This window comes from Carcharhinus amblyrhynchos, unplaced genomic scaffold (genome assembly GCF_965287045.1).
Source record: "Carcharhinus amblyrhynchos unplaced genomic scaffold, sCarAmb.v2.hapA scaffold_42, whole genome shotgun sequence".
Taxonomy (NCBI): Eukaryota; Metazoa; Chordata; class Chondrichthyes; order Carcharhiniformes; family Carcharhinidae; genus Carcharhinus; species Carcharhinus amblyrhynchos.
The window spans coordinates 3586619-3613929 of record NW_027649783.1 but is presented as its reverse complement, the minus strand read 5'-3'; the positions used below and the strand labels follow the sequence as shown (position 1 = coordinate 3613929).

Genomic DNA, 27311 nt, shown 5'->3' with positions numbered 1-27311 from the left:
CTCTCTCTCCTGAAGGTGCTGACTCTGGCTGGGTTCAGTTCCACACTCACTGGTTCCTCTCTCTCTCTCCTGAAGGTGCTGACTCTGGCTGGGTTCAGTTCCACACTCACTGGTACCTCTCTCTCTCCTGAAGGTGCTGACTCTGGCTGGGTTCAGTTCCACACTCACTGGTTCCTCTCTCTTTCTCCTGAAGGTGCTGACTCTGGCTGGGTTCAGTTCCACACTCACTGGTTCCTCTCTCTCTCCTGAAGGTGCTGACTCTGGCTGGGTTCAGTTCCACACTCACTGGTTCCTCTCTCTCTCTCCTGAAGGTGCTGACTCTGGCTGGGTTCAGTTCCACACTCACTGGTTCCTCTCTCTCTCTCCTGAAGGTGCTGACTCTGGCTGGGTTCAGTTCCACACTCACTGGTTCCTCTCTCTCTCTCTCTCCTGAAGGTGCTGACTCTGGCTGGGTTGAGTTCAGACACTGGAAATCAGAAATGAAACAGAAAAGAAAGCTCAGCAGATTGTTTCTCTCTGCAAACAGATGCTGCACAGAGTTAGTGTTTCAGGTCTGTGACCTTTCTTCAGAACCTGAAAACATAGAAACTCGGAAGAGGAGGAGGCCACTCAGCCCATCGTGCTTGTTCCATCATTCAGTGTGATCATGGCTGATCCTCTATCTCAATTCCATATTCTCAGTTTTTCCCAATTCCCCTTATACCAATCTTACCCAATGTAACTTTCTAAATGCTTTTGAAAAGACAATATTGTAACCGCCTCTACTGCTACCTCAGACAGCTCCTTCCAAACACTCACCTCCTCTGGACCCTTTTGTGTTTCTCTCCTCTCACCTTAAACCTACACCCTCCACTTTCAGACTCCCTGAAATTGGGAAAAGATATTGACTATCTATCTCATCTATGGCCCTCATTCTTTTATAGACCTCTATAAGAACATAAGAACATAAGAAATAGGAGCAGGAGTAGGCCATCTGGCCCTTCGAGCCTGCCCCGCCATTCAATAAGATCATGGCTGATCTGTCGTGGCTCAGTTCCACTTTCCCGCCCTCTCCCCATAACCCTTAATCCCCTCTCTTATCAAAAACCCATCAACCCGCTTCTTAAAAATATTTAGCGAGGCAGCCTCCACCACTTCAACGGGCAGAGAATTCCAGAGATTCACCACCCTTTGAGTGAAGAAGTTCCTCCTCAACTCCGTTCTGAACCGCCCCCCCTTTATCTTGAGGCTGTGCCCCCTAGTCCTACTGTCTTTTTTGAGCGGGAAGAGTCTTTCCACCTCTATCCTATCCATCCCATTCATCATCTTATACGTCTCAATGAGATCTCCCCTCATTCTTCTAAACTCTAACGAGTACAAGCCTAGTTTATTCAGCCTCTCCTCATAGCTCAACCCCCTCAACTCCGGTATCAGCCTAGTAAACCTCCTCTGCACTCCCTCCAAGGCCAAAATATCCTTGCGCAGGTGCGGCGCCCAAAACTGCACACAGTACTCCAGCTGCGGCCTCACCAATGCCCTATACAGCTGCAGCAAGACCTCCCTACTTTTATATTCAATCCCCCTCGCTATGAAGGCCAGCATCCCATTCGCCTTCCTGACCACCTGCTGCACCTGCAGGCTGGGTTTTTGCGACTCATGCACAAGGACCCCGAGGTCCCTCTGCACCGTCGCCTGCTGCAGTTTTTCGCCACGTAAGTAATAGTCCTTCCTACCATTCTTCCTACCAAAGTGGACCACCTCACACTTGCCAACATTAAATTCCATTTGCCATTTCCTGGCCCATTCGCCCAGCCTATCTAGATCCTTCTGCAGACTCTCCACACCCTCCGCACAATTTGCCTTTCCCCCAATCTTGGTGTCATCAGCAAATTTCGACACCCTACACTCGGTTCCCTCCTCCAGATCATCTATATAAATGGTAAATAGCTGAGGCCCCAGCACCGACCCCTGGGGCACCCCACTAGTCACCAACCGCCAATCCGAATAGCACCCATTGACCCCCACTCTCTGCCTCCTATTTGACAACCAATCCTCTATCCACGCTAACACCCTACCCCCAACTCCATGTCCTCTGACCTTCTGCAGTAACCTCTTGTGAGGTACCTTATCAAACGCCTTCTGAAAATCCAGAAAGACCACATCCACCGGCTCTCCTCTATCCACCGCCCTAGACACATCCTCATAGAACTCCAGTAAATTTGTCAGACACGACTTCCCTTTAATGAAACCGTGTTGCGTCTGCCCTATCAAGCAATTCCCTTCAAGATGCCTCGCAATTTCCTCCTTAATGACGGATTCTAACATTTTACCTACCACAGACGTTAAACTAACCGGCCTGTAATTCCCCGCCTTTTGCCTGGCACCCTTCTTAAACAACGGCGTAACATTAGCCGTTTTCCAATCCTCCGGCACTTCCCCGGAATCCAGCGACGTCTGGAAAATAACCACCAAGGCATCCACTATCACCTCCGCCATTTCTTTCAGAACCCTCGGATGCATTCCATCCGGTCCTGGGGACTTGTCCACAATCAGCCCCTCCAGTCTGTCGCGCACCACCTCTCTAGTAACAGTAATGTCATTAAGACCCTCCAGTCCTACCACCTTTCCATCGCTAACACCCGGCAAATTATTCACGTCCTCCTCCGTGAAGACAGAAACAAAAAAGTTATTCAAGACCTTAGCCATATCCCCATCCCCTACCACTAGCTCCCCTTTCTCATCCTCTAAAGGACCAACGTTCACCCTAGCCAGCCTCTTCCTTTTTATATATTTATAAAAACTCTTGCTATCCTTTTTTATATTAAGCGCTAGCCCAGCTTCATAGCTTCTTCTACCCTCCTTTATCAACTTTTTTGTCAATCTTTGTTGACATTTAAACCTTTCCCAGTCCTCTTCTCGCCCACTGCTCTTAGCTACTCTAAATTCCTCCGCTTTTAATTTAACACTTTCCTTCACCTCCTTCGTTATCCACGGCTTATTACCTCTCTTCCTACTGTCCTTTTTAACCATCGGAATAAATTTCTGCTGAGCACCAAGAAAGATCTCCTTAAAGATCCTCCACTGCTCCTCAGCAGACCTACCTTCCAACGCGCTCCCCCAGTCCACATTCGCCAATTCTTCTCTCATCCTACCATACTCCCCTCTATTCAAACAAAGGACACGTGTCCGGGAACCCACTTTCTCCTCCTCCACCTGCAACAGAAACTCCACCATACAATGATCACTCTCTCCAAGAGGATCCTTCACCTCAAGGTCCCTAATTCTACCCGCCTCATTACATAGCACCAGATCCAAGATAGCTCGCTCCCTCGTCGGCTCCAACACACACTGTTCCAGGAAACTATCCCGGCAGCATTCCAAGAACTCCTCCTCGAGCCCACCTCGTCCAACATGGGTCGACCAATCAATATGCAGATTGAAATCCCCCATAACTACTGCCGTCCCATTCCTGCACACCGCACTTATTTGCGCGTTAACAGCCCGCCCCACCTCCAGATCATTATTCGGGGGCCTATAGACGACACCCACCAGCGTCTTCCTCCCTTTGCTGTTCCTAATCTCCACCCACAACGATTCCACTTTCTGCTCTTTGGCTCCGATATCATCCCTTGCTACCACCTTGATGCTATCCTTAATCAGCAGAGCTACGCCACCCCCTCTTTCCTCCTGCCTATCCTTCCTAAACACTTGATAGCCCTGTACATTCATCTCCCAGTCCCTGTCACCTTGCAGCCACGTCTCTGTAATGGCCACCAGATCGTATCCATTTGTGTCGATCTGCGCCACCAGCTCATCCACTTTATTCCGAATGCTTCGTGCATTCAGATAAAGCGCTTTCATCCCAGCCTTCTTCTGGACCCTATTTGCCGTAACGCCACCACTTGGGACATCCTCAGCCTCTTCCCTTACCTGTACCCTATCCTTAACTGTAGACCTCCTAACATCACCTACCCTTGCACCCTCCCCCCCCCTAATTAGTTTAAAGCCCTGTCTACAGTCCTCTTTACTCGATTCGCCAGCACTCTGGTCCCAGCACGATTCAGACCAACCCCATCCCGCCCGAACAAGTCCCACCTACCCCAATACTGGTGCCAATGCCCCATAAATTCGAACCCATTCCTCCCACACCAATCTCTGAGCCACCCATTCACTTCCTTTATCCTGTCAACCCTACGCCCGTCTGCACTCGGTTCAGGCAGTAGCCCAGAGAAGACCACCTTGTCGGTTCTACTTTTTAATTCCATTCCCAGCTTCTCATACTCCCTCCCCAGATCCTCAGTCCGCACTTTGCCTACGTCGCTGGCACCCACATGTACCACCACAACTGGGTTCTCACCCTCCCACTCCAGATTCCTCTGCAGCCCAGCTGCGACATCCTGTACCCGAGCACCAGGCAGACAACACACCCTTCTGTGCAGATTACCCCTAAGCCTCCTACACTCCAGGGAAAAAAATCGCAGTCTATTCAGTTTCTCCTTATAACTTAAACCATCAAGTCCCAGTAGTATCCGAGTAAATCTTTTCTGAACTCTTTCTAGTTTAATAATGTTCTGTCTATAATAGGGTGACCAGAACTGCACACAGTATTCCTAGTGGGGCCTTAACATGGCTTCAACATGATGTCCCAACTCCTATGTGAGGATAAATGGGCCAATACATTCCATTGCTATTCCTCCAGTTGTTAATGAAGTGAAAAAGTTGGTGTTTAATGAAATCTGCTGGAATGTAACAACACTGCAAAATCCTCAATTCTTGTTGTTTCAGCTCAACCAGCCCCTAGAAGCTTGGAAGATGGAAGTTCCTGATTGGCCTGAAGTTGGAGATGAAGAGGAGCCAATTCCCAACAACTTGCTGACAGACATCAACAGTCATCAGCTTTAGAGCGAGGAAATCCTCGAACAGGGCATTCCGAGTAACCAAGACCCTGGAACATCCCCGCTGCTGGAGAACAGAGAAGGTGTGAGGCAAGGCAGGATGTTCAAATGGTGGAAGATGGGACTGAATCATTGGTGGAGTCTCCTACTCTGGTTCTGACTCCTTCTGACATTGATGGACGGTTTGAAGTGGAGGAAATTAGTCAGGATGGAAGTGGTGACGAGATTCACAGTCACTCCCTCAGCTTAGAGCCCATTTTTAAGGCGATCTGTGCAGCGACTCCACTCTGGGGTGGATGTCAGATCAGCTCACCAGACAGCAGGAGGATTAAAGCACAGATGAGGCCATTCAGCCCCAACACTTCCTTAAACGCTCCGCTATGCAGTTCAAAAACTGAAGGCTGGGATTCGAGCCACGTTACACAGGCGACTGGGAAAAGCACCATCGGATTAATCAGACCACTGGCCCACACTGGAAAGACTAAAAGCCCCGCAGAGGGACATCAACATGAATTTTCACTTTTAATGTTTCTTCTTTACTCTAAACAATATATTGTGTTTGTATAATTATCTTAAATGTTTCACATTAAAACAAATACTGGGAATATTTAGCATTGCTGGAGAAGTGTAACCGGGAATGATGCCCTGTTCATTCAGTTTGGGGAACACTTCCTGACAGAGGAAGATTGGGACATGACAGCTTCTCCCTATCAGCTCCTTCCAATTCCCTCCACAATCCTGAACACCTCGATCAAATCTCCTCTCAACCTTCTCTTCACCAAAGACCCAAATTCTCCAATCTACCGATTAAACTGAACTTCCCCATCCCTGGACCCGTGCCCAGAGATTTATTGCACCCTCTCTAATGCCTTCACACCCTTTCTAAACACTGCTGTCCAGATCAGAGTGCAACACTCCAACTGAGGCCAAACCAGGGTTTTATACAGGTTTCCCATAACTTGTTTGCTCTTGTAAGCTCTGTCCCTACGTATAAAGCTCACAATCCCAAATACCTTAGTAACCACACTCTCAACCTGCCACCTAAACAGCAATTAGTAGTGTCACATTTATCCACAGGTCCCTTGTTCCCGCATGCCTTTACAATTGTATCATTTCTTTCATATTGTCTCTCCCTTTTCTTCCCACTGAAATCAATCATTTCACACTTCTCTACTTTAAATTGGTCTTGTTTGACCAATCCACAAGCTGTCTCAGAAACTGTGAGTTTCAGCACTCCCCCCTCACGGTTCACAATGCTGCCATGTATTGTGTAATTCCCACAGTTTGAGTGTGTGCTCTGTACAGCATTGCCGATGTCTCTAATATGGATCAGGAAGAGCAGGATTCCGAACACCAACCCTCCTGGAATCCCACTTTAACCGAGCTCCATTCCAAATAAAAACATTTCCCACTGCTGTGTTTCCTGTCACTCAGTCAGCTTCCTATCCATGTTCTGCTGTCCCTTTTATTCTCTCAGCTCCAAATGTTCCCACAAGTTTGCTGTGTGGCCCTTTATTTATAAAATGCTTTTTGACAGTCCATGTTCACATTAACCACATTACCCTCATCAACCTTTTCTGTTACCCTCACTAAAATCATAAGCAAGTTAAATTTGATTCCCCTTTAATGATTACCTCTGTGTTTTCCTTAATTAATGCACATTAGCTGCAGTGAGTGTTCATTTTATCTGCAGTTATTTTTTGGAGAATATTCCACATTGCTGAGGTTAAATTTATTGGACTTTAATTGGCTTCTCCTCACAGCCTTTTCTGAAGAAGAGTGTTTACCATTTGCAATTCTCCAGTCCTCTGGCACCATGAGCTCGGATAGGGAAGTTTTGGCCAACGCCGCTGCAATTTCCACCCATATTTCCCTCAGTATCCATGGATCCAAATGGCCTCTTTCTGCACTGTAGGGATTGTTGATTAATACAATTATGATTTATGTGTCTTTATACAGTGCAAAGCACAGAGGCACAGCATTAAAACAACAGAACAAGAAAACACAGAACAGCAACAGCATCAGACAATGCAAAGATAGGAAACACACTATATTTCTGACAAGTTTTCTAAAGGTCACTACATTTTCAGCATCAAAATCAGGTAAAACATTTGAAATATCAACAATTCTATGTAGGGAGAACAAATTGTGAATATCATCACATGAACCAGATTTCTGTACTTTGTACTGACACCCACCCATAATACAATCGCTGTGAATAAAGTTTTTGAAGCTTAGGCAATAAGGCCATGTATCAATTTGATAATATTGAACTAAACCATAAATCAGCCTTCTCTACAGATTGCAATTCAAGAATCCTTAATCCCTCATAAGCTATTCCCCTCATGCCTTTCATTTTCCAGGTTTCATGTCTTTGCACTCTCTCTATGAGCTGAATATCTCTTTGAACGTATGGGTTCCAAAGTATGGGTGCAGTATTGAGATGTGGGCATACTCGCTTCTTACAGAGTTTTAGATCTTGGGTTGAACTCCAGTTTACTCCCCACTCCCTCGATTCCCTAAGAATCCAAAATTTGTCTTTTTCAGCCTTAACTGCAATAGAATCCCTCCAGTGCAGATGGAGGCCATTTGGCTAATTGAGTCTGAACCAACTCTCTAAGATACCATCCCACCCAGAACCTGTCTCAGTAACCCCACATATTTATCCTGCTAATCCCCTTAACTGATACATTTTGGAAACAAAAGGCACCATGCAATACTCTGACAAGATACCACAAGGTAGGTTGTTGCATAAAGATTAAATCTCATGGGATCCAGGGTGAGGCATCTTAATGGATGCAAAATTGGCTTCTTGACAGAAGCCAGGGGATGGTTGTAGAGGATTGTTTTTCAAACTGGAATCCTGTTACCAGCCTCAGGGATCAGTGCTGGTCCGCTGTTATTTGTCATTTGTATTAATGATTTGGATGAGAATATAGGAGTCATGGTTAGTGAGTTTGCAGATGACACCAAGATCCGTGGCATAGTGGACAGTGAAGAAAGTTATCGCCAATTGCAACGGGATCTTGATCAATTGGGCCAGTGGTCTGATGAATGACAAATGAACTTTTATTTAGATAAATGTGAGGTGATGCATTTTGGTAGATTGAACCAGGGCAGGACTTACTCAGTTAATGGTAGGGCGTTGGGGAGAGTTACAGAACAAAGAGATCTGGGGGTACAGGTTCATAGCTCCTTGAAAGTGGAGTCACAGGTGGACAGAGTGGTGAAGAAGGCATTCGGCATGCTTGGTTTCATCGGTCAGAACATTGAATACAGGAGTTGGGACGTCTTGTTGAAGTCATGAAAAACATTGGTAAGGCCACACTTGGAATACTGTGTACAGTTCTGTTCACTCTATTACAGAAAGGATATTATTAAACTAGAAAGTGATAGAAAAGATTTACCAGGATGCCAGCAGGACTTGATGGTTTGAGTTATAGGGAGAGGCTGGATAGACTTTTTTTTCTCTGGAGGTAGGAGGCTGAGAGTTGGTCTTATAAGAGATCTATAATATAATGAGGGGCGCAGATCAGCTAGATAGACAATATATTTTCCCAAAGGTAGGGGAGTCTAAAGGTAGAGGGCACAGATTTAAGGTGAGAGGGGAGAGATAGAAAAGTGTCCAGAAGGGCATTGTTTTTCACAGAGTGGTGAGTGTCTGGAACAAGCTGCCAGATGTGGTAGTAGAGGCGGGTACAATTTTGTCTTTTAAAATGCATTTCGACAGTTACATGGGTAAGATGGGTTTAGAGGGATATGGACCAAATGTGGACAATTGGGATTAGCTTAGTGGTTTAAAAAAACAGGGCGGCATGGGCAAGTTGGGCTGAAGGGCCTGTTTCCATGTTGTAAACCTTTACTGACTCAGAGCCCATTCGGCCTAACTTGTCCATGCTAGCCCACGGACACACATGTGTTTCCAAGCTCACCTTCCTGCACCCGGCCTGGAGTCATGCAGCTGAAAGATTGATCGTGATCGAAATACTTCATACCGAAAGATAAGTTTTTTTTTTGATGCCTGAAATATCGGAAGTAAACACTTCCTAATCATAACCGCTGCGAGCAGGGCTCGAGGAAACCCCATTGGGTTTCAAGTCCAACGCCTTAACCACTCGGCCATCGCAGCTGCACAGTTATAATCTGAGTAATGTTGGTATTAACTTCATCAGGCACCGGGATAGTGCACAGCACAGCGTGTGATCTGAAATTTGTTCCTCTCCGTTTATTTCGTATCTTTATCTCTGATTGTTTTCCTATTTCAATAGTTTTTCATTAGAAACGAATTACGTCCGAATAAAAAAAACGAATTTACTATTGGCAAATCCGCCCTGTTTTATGAACTTGATTGAAAAGCGGATATATTTCTCAATACGCTGACTAGGAATCGAACCTGGATCAACTGCTTGGAAGGCAGCAACAAGATCTGCTCACCACTATCGCTCAAACAGCCATTACAATTAGGTATAATGACAAAATTATCTCTGTTGCTGCTTTTAGCAGCGGAAGTAAACACTTCGCAATCACAACCGCTCCGAGCGGAGCTCGAACCTGCGTGGGGGAAACCCCCATTGGATTTCAAGTCCAACGCCTTAACCACTCCGCCACCGCAGCTACCCGCTTATCACTGTAATGTAGCCACCGTAGGGTGTTCATATTAACTTCATCGGGCACCGGGATTGTTCAGAGCACAGTGTGTGAGCTGAAATGTGTTCCTCTACTTTTACTTTGTACCTTTGTGTCTGGCGGAGAACTCATTTATCAGGTCAGAGACGTGTTCTCCTGTTTCAATATTTTTTTCATTAGAAACGAATTATGTCCGAACAAAAAAAATGAAAAAATAGAAACCTTTATTTTATTTCATTCCTGTCGAATATTGCGTTCGCCCTGTTTTTCTCCACTTGGCTTAAAACACAAGATGCCGCGGAAAAGAATCTAAATAAATTATCAATGCGATGGCCGGGAATCGAACCCGGGTCAACTGCTTGGAAGGCAGCTATGCTCACCACTATACCACCATCGCTGACGCCGGCTAAACAGCAGTTATTTAAATCAGTTATAATTATGGAAACAGATTAGTTGCTGATTTCATCACACACCAGATACATCCACAGCACGGTTTGTAAACTGAACCTGTCTTATCTCGTTTTTCTGGACAGTTTAAACCAGCTGTTTTACTATTGTTTCTGACTGGGAAATCATTGTTTAGTTTTGGGGCCTGTTCTTTCATTTAAATAACTGAAAGCAAATTGAAGCTGGATTTTCCATTAGAAACACACTGATGATGAGAATATTTAGTGAATTTTATTTCAGGAATGTCCACCTACTGTTGGGACCTGCGATAACTAATTAAATAAATCACCACTCTGATGGTCAGGAACTGACCCTGGGTCAAATGCTCTCACAGTCACCACTCCATCACCATCGCTCACCTGGCTCTGTCACCCACTCTGTAAGAAAGTCCAGCTCTGACAGTGAATCTGGTTCCCTCCAGGTCCAATCGGAGGATGGTCAGAAACTGTCACTGTCAGAAACTCCATTATCAGCGAGTGTGGGATGGTTATTTAACTGGCTGTCACTGGTTGGTGAGGTTGTGATTTACTGTTACCTGTCAGTGCCGGAGAAACAAATAAAACAGGAAATCTAGAGAGTCCGAGAGCAGATAATTTGTATTTTCACCCTAAACAAACACAGTGATGTCTGTAATCACTATAATAACTGAAAATAAAAATAGAATTGGTTCTTGTCGCGGAATCTGGTTAACAGATGTGGTTCTTCACCACATGGACTGCAGCGGTTCCAGAAGGCAGCTCACCCCCACCTTCCCAAGGGTAATTAGGGATGGGTAATAAATGCTGACCCAGACAGAGACACCCACATTCCATGAATGAATTGAAAGACAATCTGCGGGGAGCGGCCCTCAGAGTGTTTAACAGTTACTGAGGTGAAAAACTCTAACTAACCCCCTGGAATCCGGAGCAAAGGCCGGAAGGAGGAGAAATTCCGTCCTGGGACCTTCCATTGGGTGAAAGTTTTGTCCTGTGAATGTGTCGATGTGAATATTGTGGAAGAGAGAGTGTATGAAAGGAGCGGGCGGGTCAGACTAACCCAACTGTGTTTGTGTGTCTGTTCTGATCATGAGATCTCCGAGTCTCTCTTGGGGAAAATAAAACGATTTTTCAATCAAAGATTCCCCCTAATCCCCCTGCTGAGCCCCAGAGTGAGATTTCAAGGCAATTGTTTCGCTAAATGGAAGATTTGAGTGGAAAAGTAGAGAACATGTCAGCTATCGCGTGTGAGAGCGGGATCAGTGCAGCAGGAAAACGGGTTTCAGTGGAAAACGGAGTCCTCAGTTCGAGTGAAACCTTTTCAACAGCAAACATTGGAGTGTCAGAGACATGAAGGGTGTGAGCTGGATGTGTGGAGAGGCGGAATTTGATTGGAATGGGAGAGTTTGTGAGGAGAGAGAAACACAGAGAGGCTGGAGGAGCCGGGAGCTGACAGCAGCTTGTCTCTGCTCCGTCCGCTCTCTGCCTTTAAGTTGCTCTGTGCCGCCACCACTGGTTTCATTCCGGATCCAGTTCTGACTCTCCTGGCCCAGATTTTCCAGCCACTCTCGGATATGACTGAAACTGCAGCCGCCCAAACGGCTCCTCCAGCCGCTCCCGCTCAGGTGAAGTCTCCCAGGAAGAAGAAGGCGGCTCCCCGATCTGCCGCTCCCAAGTTAGGCGAGCAGATCCTCAAGGTGGTGGCGGCTTGCAGCGATCGCAAGGGGGTGTCCCTGGCCGCCATCAAGAAAGCTTTGGCCGGCAGCGGAGTGGATGTGGGGAAGCGCGGCTCCCAGATCAGGTTCACTATCAAGAGGAAGGTGGAGAAAGGCTCTCTGGTGCAGACAAAGGGACAGGGCGCCTCCGGCTCCTTCAAACTGGCTAAGAGGGAAAGGCCGGGCAAAATGGGAAAGAAGGTGAAGAAAGCCACAGGCAAGAAATCTTTCGTGAAGAAAACAGCGGCCAAGAAGGTGACAAGAAAGAAATCCGCCGCCAAGAAACCCGCAGCCAAGAAACCTCCAGTGAAGAAAACTCCAGTGAAGAAAACTCCAGTGAAGAAAAAACCAGTGAAGAAAACTCCAGTGAAGAAAACTCCAGTGAAGAAAACTCCAGTGAAGAAAACAAGCAGCAAGAAGGCGGCAACTCCAAAAAAGGCGCTGAAGAAAGCAGCCCTGAAGAAAAAATCTCCTGTGAAGAAGGTCACGGGCGGAAAGTCGGCCAAAAAAGTGACGAAAGCGAAGGCCAATCCCAAAGGGAAAGCAGCAAAAGCGAAGAAAGCCTCAGGAAAGAAGTGAAACAACCCGAGAGCAAATTGGAAACCTCTGAATCCCCCCAAAGGCTCTTCTCAGAGCCACCCACATCTCTCAGGAAAGAGCTGATCCCGCAAGAAAATGATTCCTGTCCCGCGGGGCCCGGCTCATTCTCAATAGAGATCATTTCAAATTCAGACTAAAGCAAAACAACTGCAGATGCTGAATTTCATTGAGAATTTCACATTTGTTCAATCGCCACTTTCTCTCAGAATAAAGCTGTCTGGTAGATTCAGTGTGAGACAGGAACACTGGCGGCGAAACACCGCATTCCCCACTCATTTTTAATCCAATCCCTGCAGGGAGGCCAATCGGCCCATCGAGTCTGCACCGACCCACAATCCGGATCCCCCATTCCCCTATTTATTGACCCTACTTCCCCCCTGACACTCCGGGACAATTTAGCATGGGCCAATCAACCTCACACACACCGGGGGGAAACCGGAGCACCCGGAGGGAGCCCAGGGAGAATGTGGAAACTCCACCCAGACAGTGACCTCAGCCGGGAATCGAACCCAGGTTCCTGGCGCTGGGAGACGGCAGTTCTCAGCCCAAAAGTCAGTGTCAGGAGTGGGATTCGAACCCACGCCTCCAGAGGAGACTGCGACCTGAACGCAGCGCCTTAGACCGCTCGGCCATCCTGACTCCCTTCACTTTAACACAGGGAGATTTCCCCCAAACACCTTCAATAAAGTGTTTGGAAACAGCTGGAAGCGGATGTGGGGGAGGATGTTACTGAGGGAGATTCTTGCTATAGAATAGACTGTGTTTGGGTGGGAATATTACTGACTGGGAATTATAACAGGAGCAGGTTTAAAAACACAAAAGGACAAAGTCACCACCCGAAACCTTAACTCTGTCTCTCTCTCTCTTCACAAAAGCTGCCGGATTATTTGCAGCATTTTCTGTTTCGATTCCAGATTTCAAAGCTCCGGGTTTGTGGAAACTCTTGAGTGTGAAGGGCGGCTCTGGAAGGTTTTGTGTGGGGAGCTGGCTTTCGTTTCCATTCTTAATAAACGGGTTGAAATTGGCGGTTGCAGAAACTGGAGGTGGAGCTGAAAGATCAGGGGCCGTTCTGTGTGTGTGTGTGTGTGTGTGTGTGTGTCAGGCCGGCTCTCTCCTCCCTCCCGCTCTGGGTTGAATCTTCACTCTGTCTCCTCCCCCCTCTCTGCTCTCACTCCGCCTTTCTCAGTCAGGTCGGGGCGGCCTGTATAAAAGGAGCCTGAAAGAGTTCCTCTCTCTCAGATTGGGCAGTGATCTGAGTGAAGAATCCATCATGTCTGGCAGAGGGAAAGGAGGCAAAGGACTGGGGAAAGGCGGAGCCAAGCGGCACCGCAAAGTGCTCCGTGATAATATCCAGGGCATCACCAAACCAGCAATCCGCCGCCTGGCTCGCCGTGGCGGGGTCAAGCGGATCTCGGGCTTGATCTATGAGGAGACTCGCGGGGTGCTGAAGGTTTTCCTGGAGAATGTGATCAGGGATGCGGTCACCTACACTGAACACGCCAAGCGCAAGACGGTCACTGCCATGGATGTGGTGTACGCTCTGAAACGCCAGGGCCGCACTCTCTATGGATTCGGCGGCTGAACAACTCGACCCTTTTCCAGCCAACACACAACAAAGGCTCTTTTCAGAGCCACTCACCGCCTCACAGAGAGAGCAGTGACCTGGGGACAGGGGGGAGCTGGGACAGGCGGCTCAGTGTTTGAGATGCAGGTTTGCTTTGTTTAGGTTCCGGTGCCGGGAAATCACCCAATTGAACATTTCATTTGGAGCAGGATTGTTGTTGAAATGTTTCAGTGGATTGTCTCAGCAGCCCCCAGTTGACATGTGCCCTGAGTGAAAGGCCACCTCACTCCCTGTCTAATCACTCAGTGTTTGGATAGAGTTTCTAAAAGCTTTCTCTGGAATAGCGGCAGTTTAGGAGCAGCAGCCGGTGAATCGTTCACTGGAACCAGTGCCAGTTGTGATGCTATTTGCCCCCCAGACGGTTGTTTCCTGCACTGAAGCTGACAGGCTTTGGGAAACTGCTGAGTTTCCGCTCAGTCATTCACAAAACCCGCAATTCCCGCAGTTTGAGCCGCTCCGACCCCCAGCCTGCTTCTGATTGGCCATCCTCTCCGCATCGGAACCAATCGCACAGCATCGAATGTGAACATTGAGCCAATCATTGGCTTCGACTGTCAACCGGCAGGAATTTTGAATGGGGGGAAATGGCGCCAATTTCAGCGCGGGAAAGGGAATGGAGACAAATTCTTAACTTCTCAACAAGAATAACATCTCTATTAATATTCTGCTGTAAGATTATTTTACAAAGAGCTTTCATTTGTGAACATTTGTCCGCGGCAAACGGCTCCATTCAGGAATGTCAAACGGGACAAATATGAATTCACTCTCTGTAACAAACAACAGACTCAATCCCTTTCACACCGGCTTCAGGGGGACACAGAGAAGACACAGATTTCTCATCCTTTCCCCTGAAAGCGGCACAAGCCACAGGCGGAGGGGAAATCTGAATGGGCTGGAGAGGGAAGGGACAGGGATCGAGTGGAACAGCGGCAGATTCTGGGAATGAACAGCCCAGAGAGCGGGGAAAGGGTCTAAAACACCAAGTGGAGGGAGATGGATTTCAAATCTTCAATGTTTCTGGTAATTAAGGACGGAATGAAGTCTTATTTTATACAAACGGTTATTTCCTGCACAGAAAATGGAGGAATTTCTGGAAGGGGCGGTGAAGAAAACAAGTGAGGCGATCAGAACCAGAGTTCCAGACATTCATTCCCTGCTCAGAGTTTGATTGAAACTTCCTGGGCCAATTCCCGCTGGGGGGGCGGTTCCTCACAGAGTTTAAAAAGGCGGCTGCAGCGCAGACTCTGGATTAACAGTCTGTGTGTCTCAGATTGTGCTGAATCCGCTCAGAAAATGGCCAGGACCAAGCAGACAGCGCGCAAATCGACCGGAGGGAAAGCTCCTCGCAAACAGCTGGCTACCAAAGCGGCCCGGAAGAGCGCTCCAGCCACGGGCGGAGTGAAGAAGCCTCATCGCTACAGACCCGGCACTGTGGCTCTGAGGGAGATCCGCCGCTACCAGAAATCCACCGAGCTGCTGATCCGCAAACTGCCCTTCCAGCGCCTGGTGCGAGAGATCGCTCAGGACTTCAAGACAGACCTGCGCTTCCAGAGCTCGGCCGTCATGGCCCTGCAGGAGGCCAGCGAGGCTTACCTGGTGGGGCTCTTTGAGGACACCAACCTGTGCGCCATCCACGCCAAGCGAGTCACCATCATGCCCAAAGACATCCAGCTGGCCCGCCGCATCCGCGGGGAACGCGCCTAAAACCCCGGCTTCAGCACCAAGAACAACAACGGCTCTTTTCAGAGCCACCAACTCGACAAATGAAAGAGCTGCCATCTCCTGTTAACCAATCTAGTCTTTCAATTCCCGGCACAGAATCTTCCCAGGACTCTGAAACCTCTCCATCTTACAATTAACTCTCCGTTACATTGAGCTCTCTCCAATCCTTTGATGGTTACAGTCAAAACCATCCGGTTAACAATTCTACCGCAATTTAATTTTAAAGTGGTTTTATTAAACCTGCGATCATTTCAGTTTCCGAGGAATAATTCCGCAAATACACTTTCTCCGCACATGTTTGGAGTGAGGATTGAGAATTGTGTCAGTCAGGGTCAGAATATGAACCATGTCTCAAACAGTAACCCCCTCACACCGATATCACCATTACAGAAACACTTGTACATTCGGACAGACAATAATTATCACTTTTCCAGATACAATGACTGGCTTTGAAAACTGATGGGCTGCAGATGACTGTCCTCACAGACTGTCACACTTTCAACAATTATATTGGAAATCGGATCATTTCAGTTCACTGGGACGGTTCCCCCAATAAACAGCAGAAACTTGTATTAAAATATTCTATGTGTCAATAGGAGGGATTGATAGAACAAAGCGGGAAACAGCTGGACTGTGCATAGCAGTGCAGAATCTGACCGATAGACACCAGGCCGCCCTTTTCCAAATAAAGTGAGTGGCTCTGAAAAGAGCCTTTGGGTTATCAGATGAAAGAATGGCCGCTTCACTTGCTCTTGCTGGAGACGGCGGAGGTTTTCTTGGGCAGCAGCACGGCCTGGATATTAGGCAGCACCCCGCCCTGAGCGATGGTCACCCCTCCCAGCAGCTTGTTGAGCTCCTCGTCGTTGCGGACGGCCAGCTGCAGGTGTCTGGGGATGATGCGGGTCTTCTTGTTGTCCCGGGCCGCGTTCCCGGCCAGCTCCAGGATTTCAGCGGTCAGATACTCGAGCACAGCAGCCAGATAGACCGGGGCTCCGGCACCCACACGCTCAGCATAGTTGCCCTTTCTCAGGAGCCTGTGAACACGGCCCACCGGGAACTGCAGTCCAGCCCGGGAGGAGCGAGACTTGGCCTTGGCCCGAACTTTCCCGCTGCTCTTTCCTCTTCCAGACATTTCCCCAATCTCCCAAAGCCTTTCACAAAGAATGCTGAAATCCACTCCCTTTCGCTTCTCTTCTAGCTCCGGGAGGAATGGAGGGCCCACATTGCTGATTGGTCACTTTGTTGCTACCTCTCAGCATCTTGTCCATATGACCAATCAGAAATCTGCTGAACTGACCAATCCGGAGCCTCCACGGAGTGAGGGCGGAAAAGCCCAAATTCTCAGCTTCCCACCGATTTCATTTCAAATTGGAAAAGTCCCCAAAGGGGAAAAGAACAAATCCTCCTAGCGCTTTCTAACTGTCCCGGGCGGGAATCCATCCCTGTTCACAGCATTCCCAGAAGGAAAACACTCCCGTTTAGTCTTCAATCAGAACCCAGTGTCCTTCACTGGAAACAGGGAGCCCGATCCAGTCCCTCAGACTCAGTTTGTACCAATTTCTACAGATCCTTATAATAATCAGTGTGTGTCCCAGATAGGGGCTGGGAAATTGGACTGGGATTTATGCATCTTCCTGTCAGTGGGACTGAGTTGGGGGTGACAAGGAAACAAAGTCTGTCTGTTCTGCTCTGATTGTTGGATTGAAAATGTTTCTGCACCAGTTCTGCTGCCTGAGACTGTGAAACTGATGCACTCTGATAGAGAACATACATACTGTGTGTGAGGAGCTCACTGTTCATTGTAACTCAGGGGAGGAAACTTCAAACTAACCTGGACTGATTCAATGATTTGCCTGTCAGGAATAATTGACTCATTGTAACCCAATTACAGGTGAGGGAATAATACACAGGCCCGTTTTCAATGTGATTTACTGTTGTCACATGTATTGGTATACAGTGAAAAGTATTGTTTCTTGTGCATTATACAAGCAAAGCATACCATTCAGAGAGTACATGGGGAGAGAGGAATGACAGAGTGCAGAATGTAGTGTTACATTCATAACTCATCTGTAGTGAAAGATCAATATAAAGTAGGTCCATTCAAAAGTCTGATAGCAGCAGAGAAGATTGAGTTGGTTGGTACATGATCTCAGACTTTTGTATCTTATTCCTGTTGGAAGAAGGTGGAAGAGAGAATGTCTGGGGTGTGTGGGGGCTTTGATTATGCTGCTGCTTTTCTGATGTGATGGGAAGTGCAGATAGAGGCAATGGATGGGAGGCTGCTTTCTGTGATGGACTGGGCTACTATAAGAACTGTTTGTAGTTTAAGGTGGTCTTGTTAAGAGCAGGAGCCAGACCGAGCTGTGATATATCTGGAAAGGGTATTATCTACAGTGCATCTGTAAAACTTGGTGAGAGTCATAGCAGAAATGCTGAATTTCCTTAGCCTCCTGTGAACTTAGCGGTCTTACTTAACTATAGAGTCAGCGCGGAAGGGCCAGGATAAGTCATTGATGATCTCGACACATAGAAACCTGAAGCTCTCAACAATTTCCATTTCATCCCCATCGATGTAGACAGGCGCATGTCCTCCACTGTACTTCCTGAAGTTAATGACAATCCCCTTTGTCTGGGTGACATTGAGGGAGAGATTATTGTTGTCACACTAATTTACCAGATTCTCTATCTCATTCCTGTAGTCCGTCTCATCATTTTTTGAGATCCAATCCACGATGGTGGTATCATCAGCAAACTTGAAAATAGAGTTGAAGCAGAATTTGGCCACACAGTCAGAAGTGTATAAGGAGCATCGTAAGGGGTTGAGGACACAGCCTTGTGAGGCACTGGTGTTGAGGATAATCGTGGAGGCGGTGTCGTTGCCAATCTTTACTCATTGTGGTCTGTGGGTTAGGAAATCTAGGATGCCGTCACAGAGGGAGGAGCCAAGCCCTCGGCCATTGAGTTTGAAGATGGGTTTTGTAGGAATAATGGTGTTGAAGGCTGAGCTGGAATCAATAAATGGGAATCTGACATGTGTCTTTGTTATCCAGGTGTTCCAGGGTTGAGTATACGGTCAGGGAGACGGCATCTACTGTGGATCTGTTGCGGCAGTAGGTGAACTGTAGTGGATCCAGGCAATCTGGGAGGCTGGAGTTGATCCGTGCCATGACTAACCTTTCGAAGCACCTCATAATGATGGATGTCAGAGCTACCAGGCAATAGTCATGGAGGCTCGCTGCCTGGCTTATCTTTGCTACAGGGATGATGGTCATCTTCTTGAAGCCTGTAGGGACCTCAGATTGGTGTGAGGAGAGGTTAAAGATGTCTGTGAATATCCCCGCCAGCTGCTCCACGCAGGATCTGAGTGCCTGTCCCTGTACCCCATCCGGGCCAGTCGCTTTCCGCAGGATGACTTTCAATGCGGCTGATCTGAAGTCTGTGATGGTGACCTCGGATACAGGTTCAGCCAAGGCTTTCAGAGTGGAGGGCATCCTCAAAACAGGCATAGAATGCATTGAGCTCATCAGGGAGGGGGGCATCGTCACTGGCAATTCTACACGCCTTCATCTGCTAAACTGTTGTGTCTTTCAGACCTTCCCACAAACGGTGGGAGTCCATGTGGCGAGCCTGGGACTCGAGCTTGGTCCGGTACTGGCACTTGGCAGCTGTGATGGTTCTCTGTAGATCACATCTGGATTTGTTCCAGTTCAGGGTCCCCTGACTGGAAACGCTTTGGAGCTGGACTTCAGGAAGCAGTGAATATCCCTGTTCATCCACACTTTCCGGTCGGGAAACACATGGATTTGCTCCTTTGGCTCAGTCTTCTATGCAATACTAATGAAGTCAGTTATTGTGGTGAAGTAAACATTCAGGGTGCTTGCTGAGTTTTTAAATATTGACCAGCCATTGACTCGAAGCAGTCATGTAGGAGATCATCCCATTCCGCAGACCAACAATGCCGGACTTTCTTTAATCAGATTCTCCTGCTTCAGTTTTTTGCCTGGAAGCTGGGAGCAGGAGCACGGCCTTGTGATCTGATTTGCCAAAGTTTGGGCGGGCGATAGAACGGTCGGCATGTTTGATTTTTGTGTAGCAGTGCTCGAGGATGTTTGTGCCTCTGGTGGGACAGGTGACATGTTGGTAGTACTTTGGTAGGACACTCTTGAGATTGGTCTGGTTGAAGTCCCCGGCCTGGATGAACAAGGCCTCGGGATATTTTCTCTCAAGGCCGTTTGTGGCGGTAGATATTTCATCCAGCGCGACCTTCACGTCTGCCTGGGGTGGAATGTAAACTGCTGTCAGGATAACAGAGGTGAACTCCTGTGGAAGGTTATCGGGGCAGCATTTCAGCATCAGATATTCTAGGTCCGGGGAGCAGAAACTCGCCAGTGTTGTGACATCGGAGCACCAAGAAGTGTTGATTAGAAGGCAGACGCTACCTGCGCGAGCCTGATCTGAGGCTGCTGTAAGGTCCATTCGGTGGACGGAGAAGCCCTGTGGTTGTACGACACTGCCCGGTGAAGCAGGTGTGATCTGTGTCTCTGTGAAACACAGCACACAGCAGTCTCTCAGTTCCCTTTGAAAAGTGAGTCTGGTTTTCAGTTCATCGAGATTGTTTTGCAGAGATTGAACATTTGCCAGGAGTGAGCTGGGGAGGGGGGTCTTGGAACCACATTGTTTGAGTCTCACCTGCAGGCCTGCGCGTTTCCCCCGCTTCCTGGGGTGGCTGCTCCCTGTCCTGCCTGCCAGACGGTGTTTAGTCTGTGGTATCGAGGGTGGAGCTGGGTCCTGTTTGCGCTTTGGTTGGTGTGTGGGTGGAGGATTTGTTGCCATGGTCACGGGTCCTGCCTCGGCAGTCGGGTCTGAGTGGTGGGGAGTTCCGGGTCACTGTCGGGCTGCGGTTCCAGTTCGGAGGGTGTTCACACCACACTCCGGTGTGGACAGGTTGAAGGCCGGTTGGCGGACGGGGTCTCTGGGGTCACGGCTGGGTCAACGTGTTCGGGTTCTCCGGGTCACTGCAGGTCAGGGTCTTCCTTCCGAGGTCAGAGGATCTCTAATCTCGCAAATAAATTTAAAAGAGCAGTTTCAGTAATTTATAAATCTCAGTACATAATCATAATGAACAGTCACAAAGGAAACCCAGTGATACATAAGAACATAACATAAGAACATAAGAAATAGGAGCAGGAGTAGGCCATCTAGCCCTTCGAGCCTGCCCCGCCATTCAATAAGATCATGGCTGATCTGTCGTGGCTCAGTTCCACATTCCCGCCCTCTCCCCATAACCCTTAATCCCCTCTCTTATCAAAAACCCATCAACCCGCGTCTTAAAAATATTTAGCGAGGCAGCCTCCACCACCTCAACGGGCAGAGAATTCCAGAGATTCACCACCCTTTGAGTGAAGAAGTTCCTCCTCAACTCCGTTCTAAACCGCCCCCCCCTTTATCTTGAGGCTGTGCCCCCTAGTCCTACTGTCCTTTCTGAGCGGGAAGAGCCTCTCCACCTCTATCCTATCCATCCCATTCATCATCTTATACGTCTCAATGAGATCTCCCCTCATTCTTCTAAACTCTAACGAGTACAAGCCTAGTTTATTCAGCCTCTCCTCATAGCTCAATCCCCTCAACTCCGGTATCAGCCTAGTAAACCTCCTCTGCACTCCCTACAAGGCCAAAATATCCTTGCGTAAGTGCGGCGCCCAAAACTGCACACAGTACTCCAGCTGCGGCCTCACCAATGCCCTATACAGCTGCAGCAAGACCTCCCTACTTTTATATTCAATCCCCCTCGCTATGAAGGCCAGCATCCCATTCGCCTTCCTGACCACCTGCTGCACCTGCAAGCTGGGTACAAACATTGTCAATGTGTGACTGCAGTCCTCAGTGTCTGTATGAGAAGTATGATCAGTGGAGGTAGGCGCTATGACAATTCAATGACATTCAGATAGAACTGAAACCCTGCCCTGCTCCATGAATGGGATAACGTTCGAATTTCCATTCATTGCTCCGGTGTGATTAACCAGATAGTAATCAAAACCGAACAGTCTCTGTTTAAAACGTGTCCATCCTCGTTCACACCCGGTCCCTGCGAGAGCTGCTCTTTGTCTAACTCCCCACATCCTGACTGTCTGCCTCTGTTTCCAATCTTCACTGTCCAATTACAACAAACCAGGGGAGAACGGAACTAGAATCATTACAGTGCACAAGGAGACAGTTCACCACATCCAGTCCATGCTGGCTTCTCCATACAACAATCCAGTCAGTCCCATTCCCCTGCTCTATCCCCATAGCCCGACAAGTTTATTTCCCTCAAATGTCCATCCAAATTCCTCTTTGAAATGATTCATTGTCGCTGCTTCCACCCTCAGAGGCAGCAACTTCCAGGTTGTTATTCGCTGCATGAAAAGTTCTCCCACACATCCTCTCTCTGTCTCTTCCCAAAACCTTCACCCTGTGTCCCCTAGTCCGTGTACTATCAGTGAATGGCATCAGTTTTCTTTGTCTACCGGATCCACACCTGCCATAATCCTGTCCACCTCGATCAGATCTCCCCCTCAATCTGCTTTACTCCAAAAAGATCAACCCCAGCTTCTCCAACACAACTTTGTGGCTAAAACCCCCTCATTGCTGAAACCATTCTGGTCAATCTCCTCTGCACCCACTGAATGATCCTCACACGTTTCCTCAAGTGTGCTGAGCAGAACTGGACTCAATACTCCAGCTGTGATCCAATCAGAGCTTTCTAAAGGCTCAGTGTAACTTGTATGATTCTGTTCTCAATGCCCCTGTGTCCTCATGGGGAGGGTCACTCGTGTGGATGGGGAGGGTCTGCACTAACCTGGCAGGGGGATGGGCACCACTAAATAGAAGTAGAAAAGGGGAATATCTAGAGAAGGAAATAAAATCACCGGCTCAATGCTCAATGCATTGCAATTGAGCTCAATGCATTCTGTGCCCATTTTGAGAAAGAGCTCAGTGAGAGTACGCCCTCCGCTCTGGAAGCCTCGGATGAACTTGTATCTAAGGTCACCATTGCAGATGTCAGAGCAGCGTTCTCAAAGGCCAACCCAAGGAGAGCGACTTGCCTGGATGGGCAACCTCCCCTGCTACTACCTCTGGCAGCTTGTTCCAGACACTCACCACACTGTGAAAAAATTGCTCCTCTAGACCCTTTTGGATCTCTCCCCTCTCACCTTAAACCTCTGCCTTTGGGAAAATATATTGACTATCCACCTGCTCTATGCCCCTCGTTATTTTATAGACCTCTATAACATCACCCCTAAGCCTTCCAGAGAAAAATGTCCGCTTATATCTCTCCTTATAACTCAAACCATCAAGTCCCAGCAGCATCCCAGTAAATCTTTTCTAGACTCTGTCTTGTTTAATAATACCCTTTCTATAATTGGGTGACCAGAACTGTACACAGTATTCCAAGTGTGGCCTGATCAACGTTTGTAACAACTTCAACAAGACATCCCAAATCCTGTATTCAATGTTCAGACCAATGAAACCAGGCCTGCTGAATGCCTTCTTCATCATTCTGTCCACCTGTGACTCCACTTTCAAGGAACTATGAACCTGTACCCTTTAATCTCTGTTCTATAACTCTCCCCAGTACCTACCATTAACTGACCAAGTCCTGCCATGGTTTGATCTACCAAAATACATCGCCTTGCATTTATCTAAATTAAACTCTATCTGTCATTCATCAGCCCTGTTGCAATCCTAGATAACCTTCTTTACTGTCCACTATGCCAGCAACCTTGGTGGCACATGGGACAGTGTGGTGAATAAGGTTGATGAGTTAGAAGCACAAATAGTCACATAGGAAAAAGGGAGGTGTGGTGAGAAAGAAATAGAGCAGCAAATCTGCAGGCAGATCATGCATTGCAGATATAGAATTAACTGCATTTTCACACAGACTGACAGGAATGTTGCCACATGATCCACGTATTAGTGGGTGGTCACTTGAGTAACAGTGATCATTGTAACACAAGCTTGATATTAGCAAGGAACAATCTAAAGTAACACTTTTGAACTGGAAGAGGCCTAACTTCAATGGGAGGAGCTGGGATTGAGCCAGAGTCAAATGGAGCCAAAATCTGACAGGAAAAACTGTAACAGTGATGGGTGATCTTTCAGGAGATATTTCAGGTATAGACTCAGTACATTCTGATCAGGGTGAAAGGGAGGGGAACCAAAGCCCGGGCTCCTTGGATGATGAGGATGATAGAAAATATAATGAAACAATGAAGAGGCCGTATGATTCAGGTCAGAAGAATTCTTCAAGTGTGTGTGTGAGTTATAGTGTGAGTGTGTGAAATTAACTCTGTATCTGTCCATCTCTGTTACTGTATGTGGAGTTAACTCATTCCTGCTGTCAATCTGTACGAGAGCACCATTCACTCTCTGTCAGCCTCTGTTACTGTGTTTCATTGGAATTACAGTAAATTTCTTCCTGTCAGTTTATTTGAGGATGGAATTAATTCTCTGATGTGTCAGCCTCTATTAGTGCAAGTGAGTGTGGAGTTAACTCGATTAGCCAGTCTCTGTTCCTGTGTTTCAATGTGCAATTACCTCTCTGTCCTATTCTGGGGGTTGATTGGCTCAGTTGGCTGGACAGTGGGGCTGTGACGCAGAGTAACTCCAACAGCGTGGGTTCAATTCCTGTACCAGCTGGGGTTATTCATGAAAGGGGAGAACAGCCTATGGCCATCTGGGACTGGGCTGAATTTAGCCTTTACCTTTCTGTCCATCTCTGTTAGTATGTGTGCATATAGACTTACTTCTGTATCTGTAATTCTCTATTACTGTGTGTGAATGGGGCATTAACTCTCTGTTCATCTCTGATTTGTATGTGACACTGAAATTAAGTGTTCTCTATCCTTTACTGCAGTGTGACATTAACTCTGTCAATCTCTGTTACCGTATGTAGGTGTGGAATTGACTCAATCATCCGAGAATAATGACTGTGTCAGGGTCTGTTAGTGTATGGAAGTGGGTCACGATCAGCTTAGCAAACAGGAGCGAGTGGAGCCTGATTCCTGAGATGAAGGAGTTATTTTATGAGGAAAAATTAAACAAGTCTGGCCAATTTTCAGTGGAGAAGAATGAGAGGGGATTGTACTAAAACATATAAGATTCTCAGGGGCTTGACAGTGTAGATGCTGAGGGGGATGTTGCCATTTATAGGGGGAAACTAGAACTGGAGGCACAGGTTAAAGATAAAGCATCTCCAATTTAAGATGGCGATTAGGAGGAATTACTTCTTTTAAGGGACCCTTAATTGTTGTCATTCAATAGATTCAGTCTAGAGTTCGATAGATTTTTGAGACACAAGAGAATCAAGGGTTTTGGGGACAGGCACTGAAGTGGAGTTGAGGCCACAATCAGATCAGCCATGATCTTACTGAATGGCAGAACAGGCCTGATGGGCTGAATGGCCTTCTCCTGCTCCTTCTTATATTCTGGTATTGTGTGTGTGGAACTAACCCTTTTTCTGTCAGTCTCTGTTACAGTTTTTTCAGTGTGGAATTAATTCAGTCTGATACTGGATATGAATGTGGAATTGATTCTCTGTCCAGCACTTATTGTGTGCAAGTTTGCAATGTTTCTGTAATTGTACAGAATGATCACAGTTAATGATCTTTGATCAGAAGTGTTTGGACCTGATGCTCTCAAATGTACCCAGAATTAAAGCCATCCATTTCTCCTGCTTCTACAAACCAAAGTCACCCAAACAAAAAACTTACCTTCACAGAAACTGAGGGACTGAATTCCAAAACCAACATCCAGCCTGATTCAAAATGGCTCTTAATTTGTCTATATCAGGCCTCAGTTTTCTGAGCAACAGCTGAAATAATTCACAGGTGAAATCATGTGGACACTGGACATCTGAGACAAGGAGAACATTCTGGAATATACAACAGGTCAGGCAGCATCTGTGGAGAGAGAAACAGAGTTCATGTTTCAGCTCACTGACAATCAACCCACAATAAACTACTTGCTGATATCTGTCAATGGCGGCTGCAGTTCCCATGTGAGGAGGTCATGTCCTAGTGATATTGGCACTGGTCTAATGACCCAGAGATCCAGGGGAAATTCAATGGGACCTGAATATCACCACAGCAGAGTGTGTAATTTGAGATCAATTAAAATCTGGAATTAAAGATCTAATGATAGCAATGTTGTAAAAAACCCATTTGCTTCACTGATACCCCTTTAGGGAAGGAAATACACCCACATTAACTGTCGTTACCTGTGACTCTAGACCCACAGTATGTTTTTGACTCTTAAATCCCCTCTGAAACGGCCTAACAAGCCACTCAGTTCAAGGGTAATTAGTGTAATAAATGTTGGCCAAGCCAGTGACACACATATCACATGAATGAAAACAATTCTCTGCGCCCCAGAAAGTGCTCTATCCAACACACTGCCTTGCCCGGGCACTGAGAGTGGGCATGATCCCCAGGGGCAGCCGCGGGGCAATCGGTGCTGGAACTTTCCCCACTGCCACTTGTCTCCCATTCCACCAAGCTGCCTGTGTCCTTTGGGAGTTTCCCACTTTCCTCCTCACAGTTGCCAATGCCTCCAGGTTTGGGGGCGTGTGGAAATGTTGAGCTTGTGTCCTGTACACCAAGGTGTGTGTCATTAATATATATCAGGAAGAGCAGGGCTCCTAACACCGAGCCCTGGGGAACTCCACTGGAAACCTTCCTCCAGTCTGAAACACACCCATTACCCACTCCTCTCTGTTTCCTCTCACTCACACTGTTCCATATGGGGCGGTGAGGATGGCCTCGCTGCACCATCCGCTTCATGGTGCCGCTCCCCCGGCTCCCTCCCCGCACCCCCGCCGGGCCCCGGGCGCCTCTGACTCGGTGTTACTGCGGCTGCGCACGGCCCCACTGAACTGCCGGGACCCGCACCGCGCATGCTCCGCGCTGACAGCCGTTTTCCGGCGGATGGCGCCTGCGCGGTGCGGACCAATCTGAATGAGATAGACCGTATTCACTCGCGCGCTGCATCCTGGGTTCTTGAGGCCTCCATTACATTGAATAAAACAGAACATAAAATATATTTAAACTCTGAACGAGATTTCCTCTCCGTTCAGTGCAATACTTCCTCTTATCTAAATTACAGCCTCAAAATGTATTTCTATCCTTATTTGTCCAATGGTATTTTAACTTTTACTTTTCATCCCAATTGGCTTCGATTACAGGCATCATGTTCAGGATCACAGCAACTTTGCTGCACAACGACAAATGTGTTCCCTGATGTTCTTATTTCTTATTTTATACCATTCACAACAAACTTGTGCCGTTGTTTCATAGAAACATTTTATTTACATTTACTCTATTGAAACCAATCATGATTTTAATCCATTCTCTCCAAACTCCTCTCAACCTGATTCCCGAGTTCAGACAGTATGAATGCAGGAAGTATGAATTTAATTTCAAAGTTCTGCAATTATGTAACAAGTGAGCTGCTGCTGAGACGAACAAAGTTAATGGCAAAGATTTCAGATCAACATCTTTTCATCAGAATGGTGGAAGTTATAAATGTAATGCATTATAGGCAAATGGAGAGGAGAGGGGCTCATGTGAAAAAAAAAACAAAGGAAATAGAATGTCTGTGACCAATTGGACCACACATGCATTAAATAATAAGATTTAGTCACACAGTTGAAAGGGACAATTACCAGATGTATAAAGGTAGAAAAACCTGA

General features: G+C 47.3%; 4 protein-coding genes, 1 long non-coding RNA gene and 3 other non-coding genes across 8 annotated transcripts; 3 read left to right on the top strand and 5 right to left on the bottom strand.

The window, feature by feature from the left end:
* Positions 1-9404: 9404 nt before the first annotated feature.
* Positions 9405-9488, bottom strand: trnas-uga (transfer RNA serine (anticodon UGA)). The gene has a single exon. It is a non-coding gene; the product is annotated as a tRNA-Ser (tRNA).
* Positions 9489-9825: 337 nt separating this feature from the next.
* Positions 9826-9897, bottom strand: trnag-ucc (transfer RNA glycine (anticodon UCC)). The gene has a single exon. It is a non-coding gene; the product is annotated as a tRNA-Gly (tRNA).
* Positions 9898-11496: 1599 nt separating this feature from the next.
* LOC145335842 (histone H1.3-like) lies at positions 11497-12216 on the top strand. Its single transcript, XM_080181568.1, has one exon. The coding sequence runs from the start codon at positions 11497-11499 to the stop codon at positions 12214-12216; it is 720 nt and encodes a 239-aa protein (XP_080037694.1).
* A 577-nt stretch (positions 12217-12793) lies between these two features.
* Positions 12794-12876, bottom strand: trnal-cag (transfer RNA leucine (anticodon CAG)). Its single transcript has one exon. It is a non-coding gene; the product is annotated as a tRNA-Leu (tRNA).
* Positions 12877-13507: 631 nt separating this feature from the next.
* On the top strand, positions 13508-13819 carry LOC145335939 (histone H4). The gene has a single exon (XM_080181673.1). The coding sequence runs from the start codon at positions 13508-13510 to the stop codon at positions 13817-13819; it is 312 nt and encodes a 103-aa protein (XP_080037799.1).
* Positions 13820-15154: 1335 nt separating this feature from the next.
* Positions 15155-15667, top strand: LOC145335942 (histone H3). Its single transcript, XM_080181676.1, has one exon. It carries the CDS (start codon positions 15155-15157, stop codon positions 15563-15565), a length of 411 nt encoding a protein of 136 aa, XP_080037802.1. The 3' UTR covers positions 15566-15667.
* Positions 15668-16304: 637 nt separating this feature from the next.
* Positions 16305-17389, bottom strand: LOC145335854 (histone H2A.J). Its single transcript, XM_080181582.1, has one exon. It carries the CDS (start codon positions 16713-16715, stop codon positions 16326-16328), a length of 390 nt encoding a protein of 129 aa, XP_080037708.1. The 5' UTR covers positions 16716-17389; the 3' UTR covers positions 16305-16325.
* A 2166-nt stretch (positions 17390-19555) lies between these two features.
* Positions 19556-26437, bottom strand: LOC145335859 (uncharacterized). Its single transcript, XR_013885304.1, has 3 exons — positions 26353-26437; positions 25336-25524; positions 19556-20641 (listed from the first exon to the last, which is right to left on the bottom strand). It is a non-coding gene; the product is annotated as an uncharacterized LOC145335859 (long non-coding RNA).
* Positions 26438-27311: the final 874 nt, after the last annotated feature.

What these genes read in the sequence shown, in the direction of transcription:
- LOC145335842 (XM_080181568.1), top strand. Translation starts at nt 11,497, where the DNA reads ATGACTGAAACTGCAGCCGCCCAAACGGCTCCTCCAGCCGCTCCCGCT.
- LOC145335939 (XM_080181673.1), top strand. Translation starts at nt 13,508, where the DNA reads ATGTCTGGCAGAGGGAAAGGAGGCAAAGGACTGGGGAAAGGCGGAGCC.
- LOC145335942 (XM_080181676.1), top strand. Translation starts at nt 15,155, where the DNA reads ATGGCCAGGACCAAGCAGACAGCGCGCAAATCGACCGGAGGGAAAGCT.
- LOC145335854 (XM_080181582.1), bottom strand. Translation starts at nt 16,715, where the DNA reads ATGTCTGGAAGAGGAAAGAGCAGCGGGAAAGTTCGGGCCAAGGCCAAG.